The 24,771-nt window shown below is 39.6% G+C and overlaps 1 protein-coding gene across 6 annotated transcripts in view; it reads left to right on the plus strand.

Annotated features, from left to right (window-relative positions):
• LOC105034441 (riboflavin biosynthesis protein PYRR, chloroplastic) overlaps positions 1 to 23,976 on the plus strand; it is a 47,376-nt gene extending 23,400 nt beyond the window's left edge. For 3 of the 6 annotated variants that reach the window (XM_073261818.1, XM_029261630.2, XM_010909612.4), the window contains 3 exons: positions 14,048 to 14,293; positions 14,454 to 14,579; positions 23,617 to 23,976. In XM_073261818.1, coding sequence (XP_073117919.1) covers positions 14,048 to 14,293; positions 14,454 to 14,579; positions 23,617 to 23,871 — 627 coding nt within the window. In that variant the 3' untranslated portion in view covers positions 23,872 to 23,976. Of the gene's footprint in view, positions 1 to 14,047; positions 14,294 to 14,453; positions 14,580 to 23,035; positions 23,321 to 23,354; positions 23,453 to 23,616 lie in introns of those variants that run through there. The other 3 variants (XR_003799109.2, XM_029261632.2, XM_029261633.2) reach the window with 3 other exon arrangements.
• The last annotated feature ends 795 nt before the right edge of the window (positions 23,977 to 24,771 follow it).

Consider the following 24,771-nt stretch of genomic DNA (forward strand, 5'->3'; position numbering starts at 1 on the left):
AGCATTAACTTTTTAAGAGAAATAGAGATCAAGGTCTACAATCTCGATATTAGGTATTGTATTGGTGTGCTACCTCTTTGGTTCGGGATAATTGGTATGTTATGGTATATATCCTGCATTGAGATAGCTCTCGATCTCTTTTCCTTTCTTTCTTTCTTTTTTATTTTTATTTTTATTTTTATATATCATGGTGCCACCTGAAATTGGGCGGTTCATGTTAATATGACAAAGTACGCACCTTAATACAATGTGGTATTGGTCGGTTTGGACTGATATAGGTCAGTTCAGTCTCGTTTGGGGCTTATACTGAGCCAAAATCCCGTCTCGTCTTGGTTCTGACTTGGTATGAATGGGTATGCCTTGGACCTAGTAGTTCGAGATGAGATGACAATCATTGATAGCTATAAGTTTTACCCTAGAAATGGACTCAAGTAGAAAGGTCTAGTGTACTGCTAAATTGCTGCAGCAAAAAGAATAATATTTGATAAAACTAAAGAGAAAATAGAACTGGAGAGAGATTAGAGAGATAAAAGAGATCGAATAGGAGAAGAGACAGTTAGACCTAGCTTCTCTTCTTCTTTCATCAAAATAATTCTGAATTTAGTTAATATTCCAACCAAAACTCTTCCCCTCACTTACCTACCCCTTCCCAAGAAAAGAAGAAAAAGGAGGAAGCTAGAGTAGACTAGATAGCCCTTTGTATTATAGGTCCACTAGGATTCTATACAAAAAAAAAAAAAACACCCTCAATTTGGCACTGAAATCCTTTCCTTACATATTGTGAAGGTAGGAAATTCAGAAAATAGGGAGAAGATGAAGATATAAGATAAAACTTGGGAGAGAATCCATTGCTTTCCATCACATGGACTGATTTATATACTAAAAGTCCCATAGAGAAGTAAAGGATGCATATAGTCACTATTTGGGTATATTCGAAACCAATGTATATGACACACTCCCTCAAGCTGTTGAATATATCATATAACCAAGCTTGGAACATATAAACTCAACTTGATTTCGACTGAAGGACTTGATAAGCAAATTAGCAAGCTAGTAATCAGCTTGTAGATGAATAAAACTTGGGTGCACTAAGGTTGGCTGTGCTAGTATCAGGGCTAGTACCGATCGGCCGATGGCACAGTTCAGTGCGCCCCCATTGCTGTTCCGTGCTAGGCCTAAACCTACCTAGCAGAGAGAGTGGGGGAGAGGGAGAATTGGAAAGAGGAAGAGAGAGGTGGGGAAGGAGGGAGAGGGTGGGAAGGTCGGTGGTGGCAACTGGAGGGCCACAGAGGCCCTTGGATGATTGGGGGAGTGGGGAAGAGGAGGAACTGAGAGAGGAAAGGGGAAGAGAGGGAGATGGCGGGGAGGTCTCTCTCTTTTTCTCTCTCTCTTCTCCTCTCTCCAAGGAGAGCGGAGCTCGGATGGCCTTGGTGGCTCTTCGGCAACCTTTGATGGCTTCCATCAACCTCTCCTGCTTTTTTCTCTCCTTTCCTATCTCCTGCTCTCTCTCTCTCTTTTCCTCTCTTCTCTCTTCCTCCATCCTTGCCGGTGTCTCATTTCATACGTCGGAATCATTCTAATTGGCCACTACTACGGTTCAGCACCATGCTCTAAACCGGTGATTCTATTTAGTTCGACAAATTCTGGGATGTAATTTATTTTCTCATAAACAAAATCACAATCAACTTTCATGTTCTTCGCATGTTGGTGAATGACAAGATTGGAGCAAGGATTGCTGTGCCAGTATCGAGGCTCGAACCGATTGCTTGATGGCATGGTTGGGTATGCCCTTATGCCATTCTGTACCAGGCCTGTACCAACACAACGAAGAGGGTGGTGGAGAGGGAGATTAGGAGAGAGGGAAAGAGAGGGGAAGAAGGAGAGGGAGGGAGAAGGCTGGCGAAGGTTGACAGTTCGAACATGTTAGTGAGGACAGGGGAGAGGGAGAACAGGAGAGAAAAATAGAGAGAGGGGAGGGAAGGAGAGGGAGAGCAAGAAAGAGAGGGAAAGAGTAGGAGGGTGGCAAATGTCTGATGGAGACTAGCAAAGGACCGAGAGCCATGTGGAGGCGCGGAGGAGGGGCTCTGCCTCTGGCTTCTCTGTTTCCTTCAAAATAGGGGTCTTAAAGGGGGCCTCTTATTATTTGAAAAATTTTAAGTGAAGTCGACCAACTCCTTGTCGATCTCACTTAATTTTTTCAAAATAAAAAAAAAAATTTATTTTGAAAAAATTAAATGAGGTCGACAAGGGGGTAGCCAACTTTACTTCAAATTTTTGAAATTAAAAAGGGGTCCTCTTGGGACCTCTGTTTCCAATGAATGAGGGGAACCAGAGGCGGAGCCTCTTCTTTACCCCTCTATGCGGATCCCTAGCTCTCTGTGGCCCTCAGTTGGCCTCCGCTAGCCATTTAGCACCCTCTTTCTCTTCCTCCTCCCTCTCTCTCTCTTTTCCTCTCTTTCCTTCTCCCTTTCCCCCACCTTCACTGGTTTCTTGATTTCACTACTAGAACCATCCCAGTTAGTGGCTGGTACGGCTTGGTACTCCTTGAAGAGCTTGGATGCAAATGAGGATTGTAGCTTGATTGTCATAGAAGAGCTTTAGAGGTTTACCAACATTGAAGCCAATCTCTTGGAAGAAGATATCTTAACAAGATTAACTCACAACAAACACGTCCCATGGCTCTGTATTATGTCTCAGCACTCAAACGAGCAACCACTATTTGTTTCTTACCCCTCCATGTGACTAGGTCTAAGAAAATACAATATGCCATAGGGGACCTTCTATCTATGGGAAAAGCAGCCCAATCAGCATCAGTATATCCTAACTTGGAGATGGCCATTAGATTTATATAGTAGTCCTCCACCTGGAGCTCCTTTCAGATACTTTATAATAGGAATCACATAATTCCAATGAGCTTACACAAGGAGCCTCCATGAACCATACTCGCACACCTGCAGCAAAGGAGATAGCTGGTATAGTTGTTGTAAGATAATTTAGTTTGCCAAGTAATATTGTTATCTACTTGCATTGGAAAGTAGCTCTGTTTGATCAGCCACCAACTTAATATTAGGATCCAAAGGAGTATCCACTGGTTTTGTACCCAACAATCCTGTCTCTTCAAGTAAATCCATCGCATTTTTTTCTGAGATATGCTGTTTCCAGCTTCGGACCTAACTACCTCGATAGCCAAGAAATATCTAAGCTGTCCTAGGACCTCGGTATAAAATTGTTGTTGCAGATATTTCCATTTTCCGATTCCTTGCTGATTATCACTAGTGATAAATATATCATCAACATGTACTGCTAAAACAATTCTCCCATATGTGGAGCTGTGACAAAGCATTGAATGATCGATTTGGCACTGCTTGAGTCCAAACTTTTTGACAGCTTTTCTATACTTTCCAAACCATGCCTGAGGAGACTGTTTAGACCATAAATTGCCTCATAACAGCCAGCTTGCAATCACTCCTAGACTCCCCTGGAACAACAAACCTAGGGGGTTGCTATATATAAGCTTCCTCTTGCAAGTCTCCATGAAGGAAATCATTTTTTACGTGTAGCTGAAAAAGAAGCTAATAAAGGAAAGGCTCTGATACCATGTAAATGTAGGGTTTTGAGAGAGAGCAGATGATAAAGATGTAGGAGAAAAAGTGAGAGAGAAAATCTCACATTTCCTCACATAGATTTATTCTTATATTTTAACTAGAAGTCCTGTAGAAAGATAATGTACTCCTACTGTTTGGTATATTCTAGGCCAATATATATAAGCATACGAAAAATGACTTAAGAGGAAACCAGAAACTTTCTTTCTTGTCAACAACCCATCCAAACTCCCTATTCACTTTTTAAAGTACCCTACAAATGCTTCATTTAAGTAATGTGCAGTAGGGTTCCAATCATCTGGAAATCTGAGCTGTTGGATGATGGTTGAAGCTCTGAGATGTGCTTGATCATGTCTCTATATATCCCTAATTTGCTGATGAGAGTACTGCTTGATTAGTTTGTTGCTCAATATGGACAATTTGTAGGCTAAAATAACAAAGAAATGCTTCTTATAGTCTCGTAAGTCTTGACTACTCCTGATTCACTTGAGCAGCTTCTTTCTTTTGTTTCTCTTCATTTGTCGTGAACCTATATTCAGCCGATGCAGCGTCAATTCTTCCAGAATCAATTTTGTTTAGATAGGGATTTGGCATAGTATATCATCTTTAAAAGAGTCCATGACTCCATGCACTATTGAAAGCAAAGGCTTGAACACCTGGCTGTGCCCATTGGGCTTTGATTTCAATGGTTTTGAATCTTTTGATGATTCTGATAGTTTCATATCTATGTTTTGGAGTTTCAGCCAAAAAAACTAGAAAAAAATGTGAAAAATAAGTAAACATAGAGAAAAAAACAAAACAATCGACTCATGTAACATAATGGTTGGCAACGCTATCCAATTCACAATGTTTGGATTTATGGTAGTGTGTGAGCTAAAGTATAAAAATAAGCAAATGATAAGCCTTTTAAGGACCAATATAATGTTCATTGAGAAAAAAGAACCAATAAACTGTATTGATGGAGTGTGTTATGGTTAATTATTTGCCTACAATTTAATAAAACATTCAGGCATATAAGTATCTATACAATTTAAATGCACTCATAGCAATTACATCTAAATATGGAATTAAATATAATGATTTCCATCATATTAGATATGATGTAAAAACACATTAACTTATGATTTATACAATATGAAAATAAACCATAATTTAACATACATATAAGATTTAAGCTCCTAACAAATAAATATGACTACAAGAGCTAAGTGATGTGAATGCACCATTCTAAGGTTATATCTACTACATGGACCTATTTTCTCCTCTTTCCCTTAAAAGATCTCTTAGAATTCAAAATATTTTTTTATATATAGGAAATGTTACCTCTGTCTTCAATATATTAATACCAAATCCCAAATGCTTCCAAATTTCTACAACTTTGTATAACTCCATGTTTAATTTTAAGAAAATACGTCTTAGAGGTTATATTTGTCATCAATGAATTAGAGTTTGTTTGGTTGCTTGCAATTCAATTGTATTGGATTTGCAAAAAAGACCCCAAAACTTTCTTTTGGTATTACAATAAAAAATGACCACAACACGAGTTGCAACTTAATGTTACATAATATTAACATATAGATATCAATTAATTGTTATAGTAATATATACCATAAAATATATTTATTAGCATAATATTAATGTGTAACTAATATGATATTGAATAATTATACAGTGACATAATTTGTCATAGTTATTGTTATAATATTGCAATATTCATTTAACAGTGGTATTTCTGTCGTAATTATAATTATATAATAATAAAACTATATTATATTATATCAATTGTTTTAGATAATTATTAGTTATTAAATCATACATATTACAAATATATGCAGTAACTATTTTGTAATATTATAATAATCTGATAATAATATTACTACTATTATAATTTTAAGCATAATATAGAAATAATTTCAATTATTATATTTTAATATAATAATTATTAACTCTTATTGTAATACATACTAAATCATGTAACTATTATTATTGATATATATTTATGATAATTTCAAGTAATTTTAAGAATAATATAATTATTACAATATTGCTAATACTATATACAACTATAATATAACAATATAATACCTACATTATAATAATACATTAATTGTTATGATACTTTTATTATTATATCATTATACTGTATATTAGATAATTGTTATACTGGAAGAGATCATATTATCTGATTAAATAAAAATATTTTATATTAAATAATTACTGTCTATTTTATATTATTCCTTGCATATTATTGAAAAAATACTCTAGCAATATGCTTCATTAATGCTAATATATTACTATATGTTAATATTACAGCATGCATGCAATATAATATAAAATTATATTATTTAATACATCAATATTATGATGATTTCATTGTATAGTATAGAATATTGTAGTAATATCATATTATATTATGCTATAGAATTTGATAATAGCATCATAAACATTGTTATGTACAATTATGATATAATAATATAATTCACTAATTTGTATAATAATTTAATAGCTTTTGGTCTAATAACATTATAATAATTACAATTATGATAACTATGATAATAGTGCAATAATTATTATAAATATTAATTGTTATAATGCATAATATTATTTGTATAATATATAAAAAATAAATAGTTCACCATTTCCAGTGGGTAATCTTGCTAGGTCATTTGCTAGGTTATTACACCCTGTTCAGCATCATACAACCAAGTTACACATACATCAGTTATACGCAACTAAATGAATATAGTTTTAGCAACTACAATTCCTATTGCAACAATTGATATTGCAAGCAACTAAAAGCCCCTTAACACAAAGAACAAGACCCAAATTGACACTACTTAGCTCAATCTAGTCAAAGGCACAGGGTCCACAAAGGCATCTCGTTTGCACCTCTCCTACCCTAAGGTGAGGCAACTTAGATGCTCAAAAGGAATGTCTTTTTGGCACCTTGCAGGAAAGCTCAGGCACCTAAAAGTATGTTTCTGAAATGAATGGTGCTTTTTGACTTTTGTCTGGTGTGTATGCTAGTATGGATTATAGGGCACGAAGAGAGTTGTGGTCTGAGGCATCCAGTATGATTGGTCAGGACATTCCCACTCTGGTGGCGGGGGACTTCAAATGTATTGATGGGCCGCAGGAAAAGAGGGGAAGGAGGGCATTTGTGGATGTAGTGGAGTCTAGAGAGTTTCGGGAGTTTATTGAGGCTAATGGGTTGGTGGACTTGGGGTTCATAGGCCCTCGCTTTACTTAGTGTAACAATAGACAGAGAGGTGCTAGGGTGTGGGAGAGGATCGATTGAGTGTTTGCGATTGCTAATTGGCTTCACTCACATCCTAGTAATCAGGTTCACCACCTCCCAAGAATCGCTTCTGATCATCGCCCTATTATGATTACTACCTAGGTTTCATCACAGTACGGGAGCCCCTTCAGATTTAAGAAGTTTTGGATCTTTTATCCTCGATCATGGGACATTGTATGGGAGGTGTGGCGGCTTCCTGTCTGGGGCGACGTTAGGTACCGGGTGATGTGGAGATTGGAGCTTACGAGGTGGGAGCTTCTACGATGAAATAAGACTGAGGTTGGAGACATCTTTCGAAGATTGGAGGCGGTTGAGGCTGCTATTTCTGAGCTCTAAGATAAGGAGGGTAGTGAAGGCGGCCACTCCACTGCTGAGCTGGCTAAGCTCCAAGGGTAGCTTTCACTCCATCACTCTTTATTGAGACAACGGAAGATGTTCTGGAGGCAGAAATCGTGAACACAGTGGCTTAGGGAGGGCGATAGCAACATTGGGTTTTTTCATCAAGCCACAATTATCGGGAGACATGAGAACCAAATCCGTGCTGTCAGGGATAGCAGTGGCCAGTGGTTGGATGATGAGGGGGATGTTAGGCGGAAGATTGTCGCCTTCTTCAGATCTCGATGGACGGCGAACTTGGGGGACCAGGTCCCTTATGTTTTTCTGCCTCCTACTGATCGGGTCACCAAGTAGGAGAATAGGGAGCTGATCAGGCCGGTCTCGACGAAGGATGTTCTTGACTCTTTGTCCATGGCGGAGGATAAAGCTCCAGGGCCAGATGGTTGCCTCCTCTCTTCTTTAGGAGATATTGGCCCATTATTCAGATGGAGGTTATGGATGCCGTGGTCGAGGTTTTAAGCACTGGTGTGATGCTGGAGTCCTGGATGAGGACCTTTGTTGCTCTAATCCTAGAAAAATAGGATGCAGTTGAGCCGAGCCATTATAGACCGATCAGCTTGTGCACGACACTGTACAAGATTTGTGCCAAACTGATGGTGGAGAGGATGAAGCCCATTTTGCCACATCTCATTTGCCTAGAGCAAGGGGCTTTTGTCAGAGGTTAGAGTATTATTGATAATATTTTGGTTGCCCAGAAATTTATGTATGACCTTCGGTGTGCTCCGATCCGATGTAGTCTTATGGAAATCAAGCTGGATATGAAGCATGCCTATGATCATATGAGCTAGGGTTTTTGGAGCATGTTCTTTGGAGTATTGGGTTTCATGGGTAGTGGATCTGCTGGATCTTGGTGTGTTCGAGGGCCATTATTCTCCATCCTTATCAATGGCATGCCATTAGACTACTTCCGTTCCACTGTCAGCCTTAGCCAAGGTTGCCCCTTGTCACCTTTCCTCTTTATTTTTTGTGCCGATGTTTTGTCTCGAGCCTTGAGGGCTGTGGCTTTGGGTTCATCTTTGGACCCATGCATGCCGACCCCTGTAGCCCCTCGATTTTCCACTTCTTGTTTGCAAATGACTATCTTTTGGTGGATCATGCGTCGATCTGGAATGCGGAGGCCTTTGCACAAGTCCTTGATGAGTACTGCCAAGCCTCTGGACAATGGGTGAATCGCAACAAATTAGTGGTCTACTTTAGCCTGAAGACTAAGCCTCATCTCAGGAGCTCGATCAGAGGGAGGTTGGGTATTGCGAAGCAGAGTGGAGTTTGGCAATACTAGGGGGTCCTAATTTCTGGTCGGAGGTTGAAGAGAGTGGAGTGTTCTGGGGTGGTGCAAATGATTCAGGACCGCATCCAGGGATAGCAGGCCAGAGCTCTCTCTATGATGGGCAGGGTGACATTGATCAGGTCGGTTCTTTGCTCTATTCTTGTCTACTTACTGTCCAATACCATTATGCCAAAGTCATGTTTGTTGGAGCTCGAGCAACAGTTTCGTTAGTTCCTCTGGGGTTCGCACTAAGGTGGTAGGAGGGTGCATCTCTTATCTTAGGAGGACTTGTGTCAACCGGTTGGTGAGGGTGGCCTAAGCATCTAGTCCTTGATGGTAAGGCGGGAATCTCTATTGGCAAGACATGTTGCTAGGCTACTGCTGTGTCTGGAGAGCCCTTAGAGTATGTTGATGGCTGCCAAGTATCGTCCGTGGACTTCTAGTGCTGACATTTAGGTGAACAGGACCAACTCTTTTATGTGGAAGGAGATCTCCTCCCATGCCTTTGCAGTGGGGACTCAAATCAGATGGGTGTTGGGTGATGGTCGCACAGCGAGCTTTGATCATGACTTCTGATTGGCTGGCCTTCCCCTGAGTAGATGGCCGACCTTTGTCAGTGTTGAGGTAGGGGACTCTATAAGGATTTGTGACCTATTTTAGCCTAGGAGTGGGAGTTGGAGCCCAGAGGCAGTGGCTCAGGTTTTTGGCACTGCCTTGGTGGATAGAGTGCTCGCTACTGCTGTTCCTATCCATCTTAGTCCAGATGTGCGGGTGTGGAGATCTACATGTAGACCGAGGGTAGTGACAAGAAATTTATATGATATGTTTCGGAGGGAGCCTGTTTGATGTTTTGATGGTGCTTGGATTTGGAAAATGGCTGTTCACCCGAGAGTTCACTTATTCCTCTGGAAGATGGTCTGGGGCTGTCTCCTATTAAGAGTGGTGTTGAGGGATAGGGGTCTGGATCTCCCTTCCACCTGTCCCTGTTGTGAGGTGGAGACTATGGAGCATGTGCTATTCCAATGCCCAAGAGCTGTCCATATCTGACGGTGGATAGATTCATTTGCGACTGCTATTCTGACTGCAACGCCATCCCAAACTTTTGTGGAGTTTCTCTGGTAGAGATCTGCTTCAGATTTGGTGAGGCTCGATGGGACTTGTGTGGCCTATGTTGTATACCACATTTGGTTATCTAGAAACAATTTGGTGTTTGAATCGAGACAGTCATCAGTGATTGTTGTGGTGGAGAGAGCGCTGACTCAGACAATGGGGTTTGTTCATTCTTCACTGCCCAATTCAGACTTGAGGATGGCGGACTGCTGGGACTTCCATTGGGCTCGTTCAGCGATCCGTCGGGTGTTTATTTCCTGGGAGCCCCTACCTCCAACATTCCTCAAGATCAATTTCAATGGTAGTGTGTCTGGCTTGAGAGAAGCAAGATTCGTGATTTGTGGTCCGAACTCGAGACTGTTGGTTGTAGGCGGGAGCTGCCTGCTGGATCCTACGGTCCTCGAGGTAGAGCTGTGGGCTGCATGGGCTGGTATTGTCCATGCGAGGTTGGCTTTTAGGGCAGATCAGCTCATTATAGAGGGTGATTCTGCCACAGTGGTCAGATGGATTCAGATGCGGGACACAGAGGATGCTGCTCATCTACTTCTAAGGGATATTGCAATGCTACTAAGGGGCCGCTGCTGTCATATATGCCGGGCATGTCTACAAGGAGGCCAACGTTGCGGTAGACTGGGTTGCCTCCTTTGTGGCGGAGCACTCCGGGGATGTGATTTGGACTGATATGTCCATGATGCTACAGTTTCCTGTGATATCTTATTTTTTGATTCTTTTGGTTGTATTCCTACTAAGATAGTATGAATGTACCGTTTTATCGAAAAAAAAAGAGGTGTGTTTGATTAAGGTTTTGGAGCTTGGTAGCCAAGAGAGAGAAGGGGCAAAATGAAATTTGCAAAAAAGAGAAATAGGCAGCCAAAAGGCGAGAGGCAGATCTAATTTTTCCCCCATTGCTTTCCTACGAGGTGTTCTTCCATCCAGGAAGTACCCTGTTTTTCCTCCTCTTCTTTTCTTCTTTCTTTTTTTGTCTCCTTTTTTCATTTTCTTTTTATTTTGGGAGATGGACCAGACTTCTTCTGTCTCTGTCCATTAGAAATAGGGGTTGGAATAAACCATCCCCTGTTTCTTTTTCTCCTACTTGTTGCTGCTGAAACATGTTGGTTTCAATTGAAACTGGATTGGAATGAACTTGTGGCCCTCGTGATTCAGAAACTTTATTTCTGTAGCCACATGTTGAAGCTTCAGATTAAAGCACAATGGTTAACATGAGAAGGTGTGGTTACTGTGGTATACCTTCAGAAGTGGTATATCATGTGCATTATATCAACCATTTTTTCAAGTAAAATAAGCATGAATTTAAGATTGATTTTGTACGCCTAAGTCACCATATGGATTTGGATTCAGGGTTGACTTTAGTCCTGACTTTTGAACATCATCTAAAATAGTGCTAATGTAATCTGTAGTCAGCGCATAGGTGCCCATTGCTATGAATGCAGCAAAATATGTTGAGCTTTGCTGCTCTCCAAAAGCATAATAGAAAGACGTTAGAGGCCATTTCAATGATTTTGTTCCTCCTCTGCTAATTCTTGTACTATCCTTCAAATTCCAAAAGGGAACTTTCTTTTGTCTTTTGGTTTGTATTGGTAGAGGCCATAAATATAGCCTTTTGCGGAGCAGAACCAATTGATTCGGGCACTAGGCTGAAAAATGTGAAAAAAATTTTACATGCACTGCTATGAATCTTCACTCTAGACTTAGAATTAGATATAAAGCACTTCACACACTGGAATATAGAGAAGAACCAACTAGTATATATTTGGGAAAGAAAACCAGTGTGATATCTGTTCTGGCTTGGGTACACAGCTAACCTTTTTACTTCTTGCAAATCCTTCAGCTGTGGCAGGTGCTCAATTTAGCTCTTATTCCATCTAGTAATCAACTGCATGAATCATAGTTTATAGCCTACTAGCAGCTAATAGCTGAGAATTCGGCCCTTAATCTTGTTGTTTGTCAAACTTGGTTGTATAATTGTGCTCCCTTACACTAGACACATGTAAACACATAAATTGGAGGCATAAAGTGATGAATCTTCATTCTTTTCATTTCATCCCAAAATTTTGCAGGTACATAATGACTTTGTTTTTATGTTGCCCATCAGCTCTAGTTGCTCCTTACAGATTCTCAACCACAAACAAAAGGTTTCTTTCATATATCAAGCAACACTTTGGAAGTTGCCCATGTTGAGCAACCAATTGAAAACCACTTCTGGATAATGCTCAACTTCCGGTTTAGCTCCTTAGTCCATATCAACAACTCATCATTCTTATGAAAACTAGTTACTTCAGGAAGTAATCAAATCATAATATTATGGTTTTAAGTCTTGTACAAGGCATACTGACTCATACCTGTGGGAAATCAATATGGTACCCCTCCCCCCCGGTACCAAGTGTTGGTATCGTACCAACACTGGACCAGTTGGGTACCAGTATGGGTATCAGTACCTGTACTGAACTTGCATATTATTAAATGAGGGCCCATTCCACAGCAACATGCTTCTCTGGTCTACTAATTTTTCCATCTCAGGCAGCTGCAATACCAACATCCAGTGCACTTTTTAGGGCTGTGGTCAAACTGTGAATATCATCCATGGGTTCAGCAAATCTAACCATTAATTCTGTTGTTATAATCTTCATGTGAACAATCAAATCTAGTGTGCAACCTGCATTTGACACCATTAGGATGGATAAAAAGGAATCTAAAGCAAGATTTTGGCTCTGATACCAAGATCATGCAAGATCCTAAGGGGTGAGAGTCCTATGTTGTTGATGTTAGGCTGAAGGAACAAGGGTTCTATCGGGATTCTAATGATACTAGTGGTGTCCTTAGCAAAGATTAGACATATCTGCACAAATCTAAGATTTATGGTGAAAAGGAAAAGGAGAAGAGGTTTACTAGGGAGAAGAACTAATGGCTTACTAAGAATTTTGGTTCAAGAAATAGTATTTTATGCTCACATTTGGCTTTTCCACATTTTAAGGGGATTTAGATGCAAATAGGCTGTAGAACAAGGGTTTTAGGGATTAGTATCTATTAAGCCTGAAATATATGGTGACTAGAAATCTTTTGTTTTCTTGATCAGAACAGTGGCCCAATTTAATCCAGGATAAAACCATAGATACCAGGAGAGCCGAGTGGAACAGTGGTGATAATGATGTTTGGAAAGTCCTTACTGGAGCAAGACGAACCTGGAGCTTGGTGATATGATGTTAGTGAAGATAGGTGAAGTAGCTAAAGGCCTTGGCTCTGATGCAGTAGTCGATATACATTTGATATTGTTGCTGCTGCTTCTCAGAAGGCTAGGGCACGATGATTAGATGGCCTAGAATTTTGCTGTTTGCTAGAAAAAAATGCAGGGAAAGAGTGAGAATGACGAAGAATGCTAAGGAGCAAGAAGCTCAGGCATTAGCTGCACCAGATGGTGGTAGTTTCAACTTTCAAACAAGTCTCCTTACAGATGAGCTTAGTAAAAGCAGTGCTGAGATATTTTGATGCAGGGAAGTTCAATATGTGATCTCATATTACCTTAAAAATATTGATGTAAATGCATCATAAAATTGATAGGTGATTGTGATCATGATAACACTGCAGAGCAGCAGCACAAGTGGTCAAGATGAATCTCCAGGTGCAAGATATAATTTTAAGAGGAAAACTGGTTGCACTAGTAATTACTCATGAGTGAAAATATTTGGAGTTGAATTGTCACCCTGGCTGTCTCTCTTAGCACTTGCATGTTTGATTATACATGTCATAAAGATGGTCCAAAATGACCTTCATAAAAGAAAGGGTACCTAGCCACAGACACAACATAGGCATGACACGGCGAATGTGAACAAATAAAGGCATATAAATTAGTCTCTATTTCATTTGCTGGCATCACATATATTGTCCTCTGAATATTTTGCATTAATGTTATAACTGACTCCATATGATGCCTCATGAGATCAGCAATCATGTATGCAGACTATGCCCTCTTAAGTGGTACCATCCAACTTCACATTTGTACCCTAAGATGGTAGAATCTCATTGCCATAACTCTAACAAGTAAAGCAATAGCTAAAGTTACGGGAAAGGTTCTTGAAGAAAGGAGACTAATGCAGGTAGTAGAGTGACATGAATGGGGAAAACTGTGTGTAAAATAGTATGTTGAAAATAAAATGAAGAACAAGCTGAGCACAAAGGAAAAAATCGAGTGCCAGGTAGACAAGGGACAAAGTGGTGTAGGAAAGAATGTTAGGAGAACAATTAGGATCTGTTCCCTTTCCCGATGACCTCCTTTTTCATGTTAGCTTTTTCTATCCTTTTCTTTTAACATCACAAAATATTTTTGATGATTTAATTAAATTTTCACATGGATGACAGATTGGACCAGACATGCTTATAAGTGGATTTCTTCAGCCCATCCCTGATCTCTCACCTGTAATTCCACAAGCTGATGAAACTTCAGCTCTTGATCCAACAGTTTCTCCTTATGATACAAAAATCATATCCTTTTATAAGACATGGGATCTATATGGAGCATTATCAAACTTTTCTCCTCATCCTGTGCGGATGCCTGATGAAGATGGAACTTACTTCACATGGTCAAGTGTAGAACACTATTATCAGGTAAATTCTTGTCAACTAGATGATTTCTAACTGCATATTATCTGTTCATAATTTGTGTTACCACAGAACTGTTAGTCATTGTAGGTATTTTTTTTTTTAATTTTTTATGATATTTCTTGTAACATTTACAAACAATACTTGAAGTGCTTTCACTTTGCAGGCACACAAATTTGTGGGTGTTGAGAGTCCGCTAGCAAGGGACTTCATTGAACAAATCAAGTTAGCAAAGAGCCCTGAGGAAGCAGCACGCTTAGGCAGGAAATTGCAGAGAGAACACCCTGAACTGGTATGCTCTACACTGCTAATAGAGGTGTCATTCCATTTTGCTAGACTATCATATTAGCATTTATAACACTATTCTGAATTTCTCATTCTTCATGTGAATTGATTTTTTTTTTTTATCTGGTATGATGTATTGTCATTCTGAAAACCAAGAGATAATTTCATCTTGCCTTTTTGCAAAATTAATGGTTGCAATTCAATGTCCAAGGGTAAAAGTCTCAATTTAGGGAATATACAAACTAGCTATGAAACTTTTCTTTGCTAGAAACAACATTATACTTGTTGATGCGATCCAAGAGAAGGATTTGCAGTTTTGGGACAAAGAATGTCAATTTGATCTTGGAGCATTACTTAGGGTTAATTTGCTGCATTCCTTCAATAAGGGGAAACTGGTGCAGGAAACATTAGCAGAGTCTGAAACAGGAAATGATGGTCAGGGAAACCCTTAATTCAGGAAATGAGAAATGTGATTCCATATCGATCATATGTATGTATATATATGTATATTTGCGTGCATGTGTGCATGTATATCTGCTTCTCCTGTCCACTATGGCTGAAGTCAAAACTAGACTTTGTCCGCTCTCTCGTCTGTCTCATAGATGGGTAAGGCTGGCTAAAGCACCAAAAAAATAGTTAGTAAGAGAGCGCCACCAGGATAAAGATAAAAAGGATCAACAAATTATCGAGCAACACAGGAATGGCCTTGGAATTCAAAACATGGGCAAGCAAAGCACTATATGCCAAGCTGTTATGGAGATTGAAACCAGAGGAGAGTGGGCTTTGGAGAGAAATACTGATTGGGATGCCCAAGAAAAAAACAAAAAGAAAATCTGAACCTCGTCGCTCTTCTTTGCTCATGGGCAAGAAGCACACCAGCAGCGTGTGTTGCGTGATTCCACTGTCTTTTTTGCACTTGACTGGGTGGACAGTCCCTGGGGCCCCCAAAGGCGAATTCAAGAATGCCTGCCGACGTTCAGTGTGTGTGTGTTGGTATATTTATAGATATGTATATGCATATATATGTGCACACACTCATATTAGTCGGAGAAATCACTGAAGGGATTTCTCGCATTTATATTTGTTTTTCAAATATTAGGATGATTTGATTGTAATCATAAATTTATTATATAAAAAATATCCATTTCTTTAATTTTTGATTCCTTTCAGTCTTTCTTTAAGAGAAGAGATTAAAGAGATATGGTGTATAATAATAGAAAAGTGATTCTGTCAAGTCCGTAGAGGAACTTTTAAACTCAGATTTTTCAGTGTCTTTTTTTTCACTTAGTTTTAAACCATATAGGATTTGTAGCCAGGGGCTTTCGCAGAGGATATGCAGCAGCCAAAGGAACCAATACTCCTCTCTCTCTCTCTCTCTCTCTCTCTCTCTCTCTATATATATATATATATATATATATATATATATATATATATCCTCACCCTCCCTTTCTTCTTTCATTTTTGAGCTATGTGGGATTTGGACCAGATCAAAGGGCTAGAAGAAAGGTTGAGCAGCAGCAAGGGGCAGTGGAAACCCCCCCCCTCTCTCTCTCTCTCTCACACACACACACACATTCTCTCCTTTCCATTAGGAGACCTAGCTGCCACCAACTTTTCCACATCCAAGTTTCCCATGAATTTCTCTCAAGAATGATACTCACCGAGTTTATTCTTATGGAGTTTTATTGAACTTGATGTTGCACTTTGAAGAGCAAATCTCCAGTAAATGGAATCTGTTTCTGGATTTGTTTTCCCATGAAAATCCCATAGGAGTGGGAAAACTGTTTCCTAGCAACTATAGTTTGCTGTCACATTCAATATTTGTTGGCTTTTTGTGAGGCTTAGGTGCTTTTAGTTGTTTTTTCTGTTTTAGAGGTTTTAGCAAGTTTCAGACTGGTTTTTTTTTCTGTCTTAGTTGAGATCAAAATCAATTGTAGCCTGAAAATCACAGGGCATGTAGTAGTAAGGAAGAACCTCATATCTATATGTCTTTCAGAAAGTATGACCCAAACAGAATGGAATGGAGAAAAATAATTCATGTAGCTGACCGCAAGTTTAGGATAAGGATTCGGTGAGATGAGTTGAGTTGAGACCAAAATCAATTTTAGCCCCTTTTTGTATGTTGGTCTAGATAGGAATGGTGCAGCCACACAACTACATGAAGACAACACTTTAATAGCTGATTGCTGGTTATGGAGCCTTGACCCCTTATTTTCAATGGGGGAGTCACAAGCCTCTTTTTCTTTCTCGATTGTAGAAGAATGTAGTTGTTGTAAAGCAATGCAAAGAGGTGAAAAGAGGGAGGATGAAAAAGGAAAATAATTAAATAAATATTAATGCTTTTTGCTCTAGTGAATATCAGCCACCTCTAGTAAATACGTACCACCTCTTCTACATTTCGCTCTTCTGCTCATAACTATTGGGCCATAAACCTGTAGTGTCTGTTGATGTGTTTTGCATCCCACTTAGGGTTCCAAAGTTGGAGATAATGTAAAATGATACCAAAGAAGAGTTAATTAAAATAAATGTTGCCACTTCCTCTTCTTTCCTATCACCTTGTCCTTACCTTCTGCTTTAATCAGTTAACTTCATTAGAAGGCTTCAGAAACTGCCTCTGAGATGCAAGTTGCCCTCCATTGTTCATGTTTTTTGCATGTCGAGTCCCGTGCCACTACAAAAAAAATCTGTTTTGCTGCATGATCATGGATCTAAACCCATATTCCCAATTTGGAAATTATTTTAGATAATGGATCATGCTTAAACAAAACCAAAAGAGCTCCAAATAGAATTTGAGCAAACACCAACATGAATATAATAAGAAAATGACAATAAAAGAAATATATATAAATTAGCTCCATGTTAAATTTGCTGACCAAACAATTGACCCCAAAAGCTTAAGTTGATAGGGAGGGGTCAATAATGTATATCAGGCATTACACACCCCTGTAGCATGTGCAACCCAAACCATGCATGTGGAGGGACAACTATGACTGAAATGAGTCAAGATAACAAAAACAATAACCGAAACAAATGAAGGTCATAATTAGATTAATTAAAAAAATAATTGTCCTCAACAATTGACATACTTGGCTCATATACCATGTTGGCTAACAAACTAATTCGAAGCTTAAGTTGATAGAGAAAAAGGTCAATAATGCATATCAGATCTAGCAAATTTTAGTTGGGTCATTTTAAATAGGATGTACCAAACTGACTTGAACCGCTTAGTTTGGGGTGGACTGATCTAAACTGGTGTAGAATCAGACTAGTAAGATCAAGGTCCACGAAATCGAAACTGGGATCCGTGCCGATCGGTTGGCGGTATAAGTTGGTACGAGTCCATACTGGATCGGACTGGCGTGAACCGATATAAAAGAGAATAAGAGAACTAGGGAGGAGGAAAAGAGAGGGGAGGGGAAGGGGGAGGGAGGGAGAGGATGGCCGAAGGAGATGCCGGCGGTGACCATAGGCGGGCTGCGGATGTGCTCGGAGGGCCGCCATGGCCTCTACTTCCTCCAAATCTCGATCAAGAGGGAGATAGAGAGAGAAAGGGGGAGGAAAAAAAGGAAGAAAAAACCGATGGAGAGCCCATCAAAGGGCCTTCGATTGGCCACTGTGGCCACCAGATGGTGCAATCACGACCTGTAGTGCTGACCATAGTTGAAGCCAGCACACCCTTTGCTGGTTTCACCGTTTCTCCTTTTTTTAAAAAAATTTTTGAAATAGTGAAGCCGGTGATGGATTTGCCGGCTTCACTTAAGTAAAGTCGGTAAATCAATTGCCGGCTTTACTATTCATCATTATTTTTTAAAAAATGCAATAAACTGAACAAGGACGGTTGTTTCTACTCCATAGCTGTGGTTCCACCTGTGCCTTCCTTCAGTACCGTCGCCTCTTCTCTCTTTCTATCTCTCTCGATCAAATATCTTATCGGGCGACATCGAGCTGTGGAGGCCTCTGCGGTCCTTCGATAGCCTCGGCAGGCCACCGTCGGCCCTTCGGCAGCGGCGTTCCCTCTTTTCCTCCCCTCTCTTTCTTCTTCTCTTTCCCTTTCTTTCCCTCTCCGTCATTCGGTGTTCTGATTTGTCTGGCTAAACCATCCTGATTTGCTGCTAGTACGGCTTGAAATGCCCAGAATTGCCCAGTTCACGACGGTTTGGTGAACGTTGGGTAAGACCTTTCAGGTTTGCAAGTGATCCGAATGGGCCCAAATTGCTCCGAACCAAGTGGAACCACTTGGTTCCTTTCAATTCAAAGGGATTTGGGCAGTGCAGGCCAACCATGACTGCTAAGAGCGGAGAAGGCCACAAGATGGCCTTCTTCTATGCATTGTTCAATAATTCAGCTTTGATAAGTGTATTTTGTGAGAAAAAATTGGTAAAATGGTATGATTTGTTTTTTCTGAGCCCAAATCCGAGCCAAATTAGCTACCCCTCCTATTCATTCTAATCCTTTTTCTCATTTATATGCATATAAAATATGCCAAAAATCAGCAAAATCAGGGAAAATCATGTCAAGATTTTGTAATTTGATATGATTTTATGATATGCTATAGATCTAGAGTAATCTATGCATAGAAAAAGAAATCATGATTATTTGTTGATTGTATAACTTTTTAGATTAAAAATTTATTATAAACACTCTATGAGGAACTATATGTTAGTATGTATTTTCTAATTCAAATCAATTTGTTGTATGTATTTTCAAGCTCAAAAAATGAATATTCTATGTTTAACTATTACATCCATTATGCAATCATGTGGTCGCTTAGGAACATTAAAACACCCTCAAAATCAGAATTTATAGATCCATAAACCCTAAAATAACCTTAGACATTGAAAAATTGGAAAATAAAAAAAGAGAAAGGGCAAAAAAAGAAAGCATGGATCAAGTATGCATCTGTGTACCAAGTGTTGGTACGGTTTGGCTTTGTATTGTACCGTACTGATAGCTAACCACAATAGTCCTCAATACCAGATTGTGGACCTTGATTGTGTGTTATAATTACATTTGAAGTTGTTTAGTTATTATAACTTGTTTTGGCATCTTGCTTTGCATTTTCATTTAGTGGGTGCACTTTTCCAATAGACCATACCTTGACAGAAAATTGCATATCACATGGTAAAACGCAGGTATTATCTTGCCTAGCTTACTTCTAGCACTGGTTTTATTCCCTGATTCCTCATCATTAAAGCTTCAGAGTCTTCACAAGAACTAACTATGCTGATCATCTTAGTCTTATAGGGATTGCAAGCTGGAAGGTGGTTCAGGTTCAGGTTGGGTTGAGATCATATATCAAATTCGAGGCCCATAGGGTCAACCCAAACCTGCCCTGACCTGCCAGCAGGTCAAGAATGCCTAACACAAATCTAACCCAAAGCCAAACTGTTGAGTGTTTTATTGGCCCAGGTTCATCTAAACTTGGCTTCATATTGGATGGGCAGGCTACTATTTTTCATAATATTTAGACAAAATTACATGACCCTCCATAAGTCAGGTTGGGGCAGGGTCCCACAATGGGTCTGGTCAAAAATTGCCATGTTTTGTTATTTGTTGCTTTTATACATTCTTCACAGATTGAGGATATTTGATAGCTCTCAGCTGAGGAAAGGTTTGGCTTGATCTTCCTTTTAGCTTAGGTGTCTAGGGGTTGTTTAAATGTTGATCACTGTATCTGCTTGATATTTGCCATATGGGTGGGAGCTGATGAGTAGGAAACAGAATGAAGAGAAAGGGTGATGAGTTGGCTGGGTTTTCCTCTCTAAATCTCAAGTTTTTGGAAATGTCAGAGACCATCTAGGATGATGATCTTCAATGTCTAAATATGTTTTAGGATTGCATAGTCTTTTCACCTGCTTATAAGGAGATACCACGTGGATGAACCAGTTGTGCATCGAAAGATGCTCCAACTTTTTCAGCAATGTGTTTTCACAAATATCGAACAAATTGAGATTAACTATTATATTATTTGTTTGACAGGGCATCCAAATACCACATATTTTTCCTACTTTATTTTATTTTTATGATATGTTACATGGACACAGCAGAGTAGCGCACTTTCGAAGTGTCCTACTTGCATCTGCAAAAAAAGTGTAGACAGTTGGCATGCTTTTTTTGGAGTGTCATGTAAAAGATGCTCAACTTCAAGAAACAAATATTTAGTGAGAAGTATTCTCAAGTTTTTTGATATATTATTGTCACAGCCAATGTTCGCAGACTCGGTACCAATATCCGTGCCGACCGACCGGTGCTACGGTCAGTATTGTTCTGTATCGGACTGGACTGGTGCGGACCGACACAGGCAAAGGAAGGGAACCGGGTGGAGGAAAAGAGAGAAATAGAAGGGGGGAGAAAGAAAAGGAGGAAAGGAAATCCGTCGGAGATGCTGTCGGACAACCTCCGGTTGATCGCCGTGGCCGCCAGACGGCGCACTCTGCATCTACGGCACTGTAGGTGTAAAACAGAGAAAATGCCTCTATTTCGCAGCTATTTTTTTTGAAAAGTCCGAATTACTTGAAGCCAGCAATCAGTATGCCGGCTTCACTGTTTTGACCTTTTTTTTTTAAAAATTCAAAAGTGAAGCCAGCAAACCGATTGCCGGTTTCACTATTCATCTTCGTTTTTAAAAAAGGCGATGAACAGGGGCTGTGGCTCCTGTTCTGCGGTCGTGGCTCCACCCACACAGTTTCCACCGCCCGATGGCCACGACGGCCATCCGGCAAACATCGACGGCCCCTCCGCTGGCTGCGCATCCTCCAATACGTCGCTCCCCCCTTCTCTTAGCTTTCTTTCTCTTTCTTGCTCTTGTAAAAGACCTATTGGACGATAATCGGGCCGCAGAAGTCCTCCGACGGCTACAACGGGCCACCGCCAACCTCCGGTAGCTAGGACTCTCTCCCTCTCCTCCTCTCTCTCTCTTCTTCTCTTTCCCTCTTTTTCCTCCGATATACTGGTTTTGCTAGCCGAACCATTCCAATTCGCTGCCGGTCCAGCTTGATACGAGGTGTACTGGCCGGTTTGGACCGGTACGAAATTTTTTGATCACAGCCATTAATAGCCTATCTTTAATCTTAAGTAGCACTGCATTTAAATGTGTATCTGAGAACTTAAAACAACTCAAATAACAGCTTAGCTAATGTACAACTAAGAAATAAGTTATCTCCTGTACTTATGTGAGGATTGGGTCTTCCTACTATTTATGTGAGATATAACTTAAAACATCCAAACTAAATAACCCACGACCCATCATAAGTTTTGTTTATATACTGAAGAAAAAAACTCTGACTTATCCAGGTACTTATGTACCTTCTGTTTTAAAGTATTTTGATTTTGCATTGGTACAAACAGTTATTCATGCATATGCATATATGTGTATATATCACCTTGTGCGATTTTTGGAGGTTGCCATCTTCAAAACTTGGGGACACCAGGACACAACACACCAGTGCCCAGTGTCAAGAAAACACTGTTCATACGATTGGACCCAATGCCATTTTGGGCTTCATAACTCCAAAATGGTGTATAGAGTGCCCCCAGTATCCATAAGCCCCCCCCCCAGCGCAAAAGCCAAACCTGAAAGAAGGTAAGATGATCTCCGGTCTGCAATTTTAGTAGCTATTGAGATGGGTTTGCATAGGTGATCCACTAAAAGTAGGGAAATAGGTAGAGGGAAGAGAAAGAAGGAGATGACCACAGTCACAAAATCACATATAATTCTTCATGTCAGAATATAAAGCCCTTGATTCAGGCAAACTAATCTGAGCTTTCTCATGAAAGAAACAGCCTAAAACCCTTCTAATATAGCTTATTTTCTAGTCTCATGCTTGAACTTTGAGTTAATATCCCTTGGTGACTCGATTAGGAAACACTTCCAAGTTATGGTGCCTGAAGAACAGGTGACCATTTTTTGTACAGGAACAGGTGACTATTGATTTATGCCTCTGAGATGGAAATGGATTTAAAACTCCTTTTTTTTTTGGGGTTGGGGGGGGGAATCTTCCAGCCTATATGGGTGTTTTATTGACTTCTTATGCAAAGATATATTGCGCTATACTTTTCAGCAAACAAGCATTTAGAACAGACTCTTGGTTTTCAATTTTTCACAAGCTTGAGAAGGGAATACTGCATTATGGAGTTGTCTAGGCTCTCTTGCACATGCATACACTTACACTTATCCCAAGAGGCCTACTGAAGTACTATGCATCAGAGATATCGCCCATGAAGTGGATTTAATGCTCTGGAACTATCCAGACATGTATTACATGTCTGTTAACTTTGGCAGTTAGGTTACCTGCAGGTACAGCTTAAAGATGCTGCCTAGTTCTTTTTCTGGTGACAAACATATGTGTGGGCGTTCTTTCTTCTTCTTTTTTTTTTAAAAAAAGAAAAAAGAATTTTGATAGGAGGGTGGATTGCGGAAATCTGATGAAAGCCTGCCTTTGCATAAATCTTTTGATTTTACAGATTTCATAAAGTGATCGACCATTTTCGCCATATAGTTGCTTTTGTGTTCGATGATAGTTCATTTTGATGGTTGAGAAGAACAGTTTTCCCGCCTCCATATCACTGCATAGGGCCCATGACCTGAAACCATTGTGGTTCAGTCTATTTTTACAATGGATTGTCGTGTAGAATGATATAATGACCTGCTTACTGCTTCAAATATTTTACGGCTGCATTATGAAGGGTGTTGTGGCCATTGTAATAGAATATTTTAAGTTATGACAATTAAATAACCTCATTATGGATGTTTTATAGTCAACTTGTTTTGTTTCTTATTCAGATGATGATATTGGGGGGAATTGAGTGTTGAAATATCTGCGTAGATATATTGTTAGGATCTACAGACTGATAGTGAAGTAGCTGCCTATATTTACCATGGTGAAGAAATTCTCTGATCTCTCTCTCAAGTGAATTTATCGACCGCACTACTAAATCCAAAATGATGCAACTTCTAAACTAGTCCTCTCTTTGATGTTTCTTTTCCTAATGACTTTACCCCTGTTTGTTTCCAAGCATCATTCATCCATCTCATGTTCATCCAGGTTCGACCTGACTGGGAGTCCGTTAAGATTGAACTTATGTACAGGGCTTTAAAGTGCAAATTTTCGATGCATCCTCACTTGAAGTCCATGCTATGTTCAACTGCTGGCTCTGTTCTTGTCGAAGCATCACCACATGATCTCTTTTGGGGTGGAGGCCGGGAGGGAGAAGGCTTAAATTATTTGGGTAGGCTGCTGATGCAATTGAGGTCAGAGATTTTAAAAGAGAACTCAAAACTGAGGGCAAACTCATCTTGATTCAAATAAAGATGTATATTAAAAATGCACATTTATTTGTTCGAGTTACATTCCTAATTCACAAATTGGTCTATGAATAAATAAATTAGTTTTATGACATCTAAATCTATTTGTCTGGAGAATGTTAAGCAAATAAAGAAAGCTAACCAGATTCCTAGCTATCATGTTGGTTTCCTACTAGATGCATGACAATGAGCCCCAATGAAATGGGAAGCAAAAGCTTGGGACGTGTTTGATTCGCAATCGGAATCGCAATGGATTGGAAAAGAAACTGAAATGGCTATATCTTCCAACATGTTTGGTTCGGGATTAGAATCAAAATTGGCATATGAAAGAAATTTGAATATTAGAGGAGAGTAGAAATTAGGTTTTGGAGGATTGAGATATTTTCATTCTCCGTGCAATTAGAACGAGCACGAGACTCTCTCTAACCAAATGGGTGGAGTGCTGCTGAAATGAGAGATATCCATTCCTATATACCGATTTCCATTCCAAAGTATACCTCTCTCTCCAACCAAACATGCTTCTGGCCCGCCAATTATGGCTCATATGGAACTCTGGCAACTGATTCCGTGACTGGTCTTCCTGAATTTGTGAATGGCTTGGTCTGGCAATTTCAACTTGCTGGGGTATCAAATGTCACACTCTAGTTGGATTCTGCTACTCTGATGTGCCATTCTCAACATCCTCTCTTCAGTGTTGGCTTCCTTCATTTTTCTTGAGTCATGTGGAAGACGTCAGTGGTCAGACATGTGGACAATGTACTCGAGATGATCATTTTTTGTATCCAAGCATCACATATGGGCTCGTTGGGGCCATGAGCCTAGGTTAGGCAAGGATGTCCTTATGCCCAACTTCAAGCTCAATTTACATCCTTATACCCAAAAAAAAAAAAGAAAA

Source organism: Elaeis guineensis, chromosome 1 (genome assembly GCF_000442705.2).
Source record: "Elaeis guineensis isolate ETL-2024a chromosome 1, EG11, whole genome shotgun sequence".
Classification (NCBI taxonomy): domain Eukaryota; kingdom Viridiplantae; phylum Streptophyta; class Magnoliopsida; order Arecales; family Arecaceae; genus Elaeis; species Elaeis guineensis.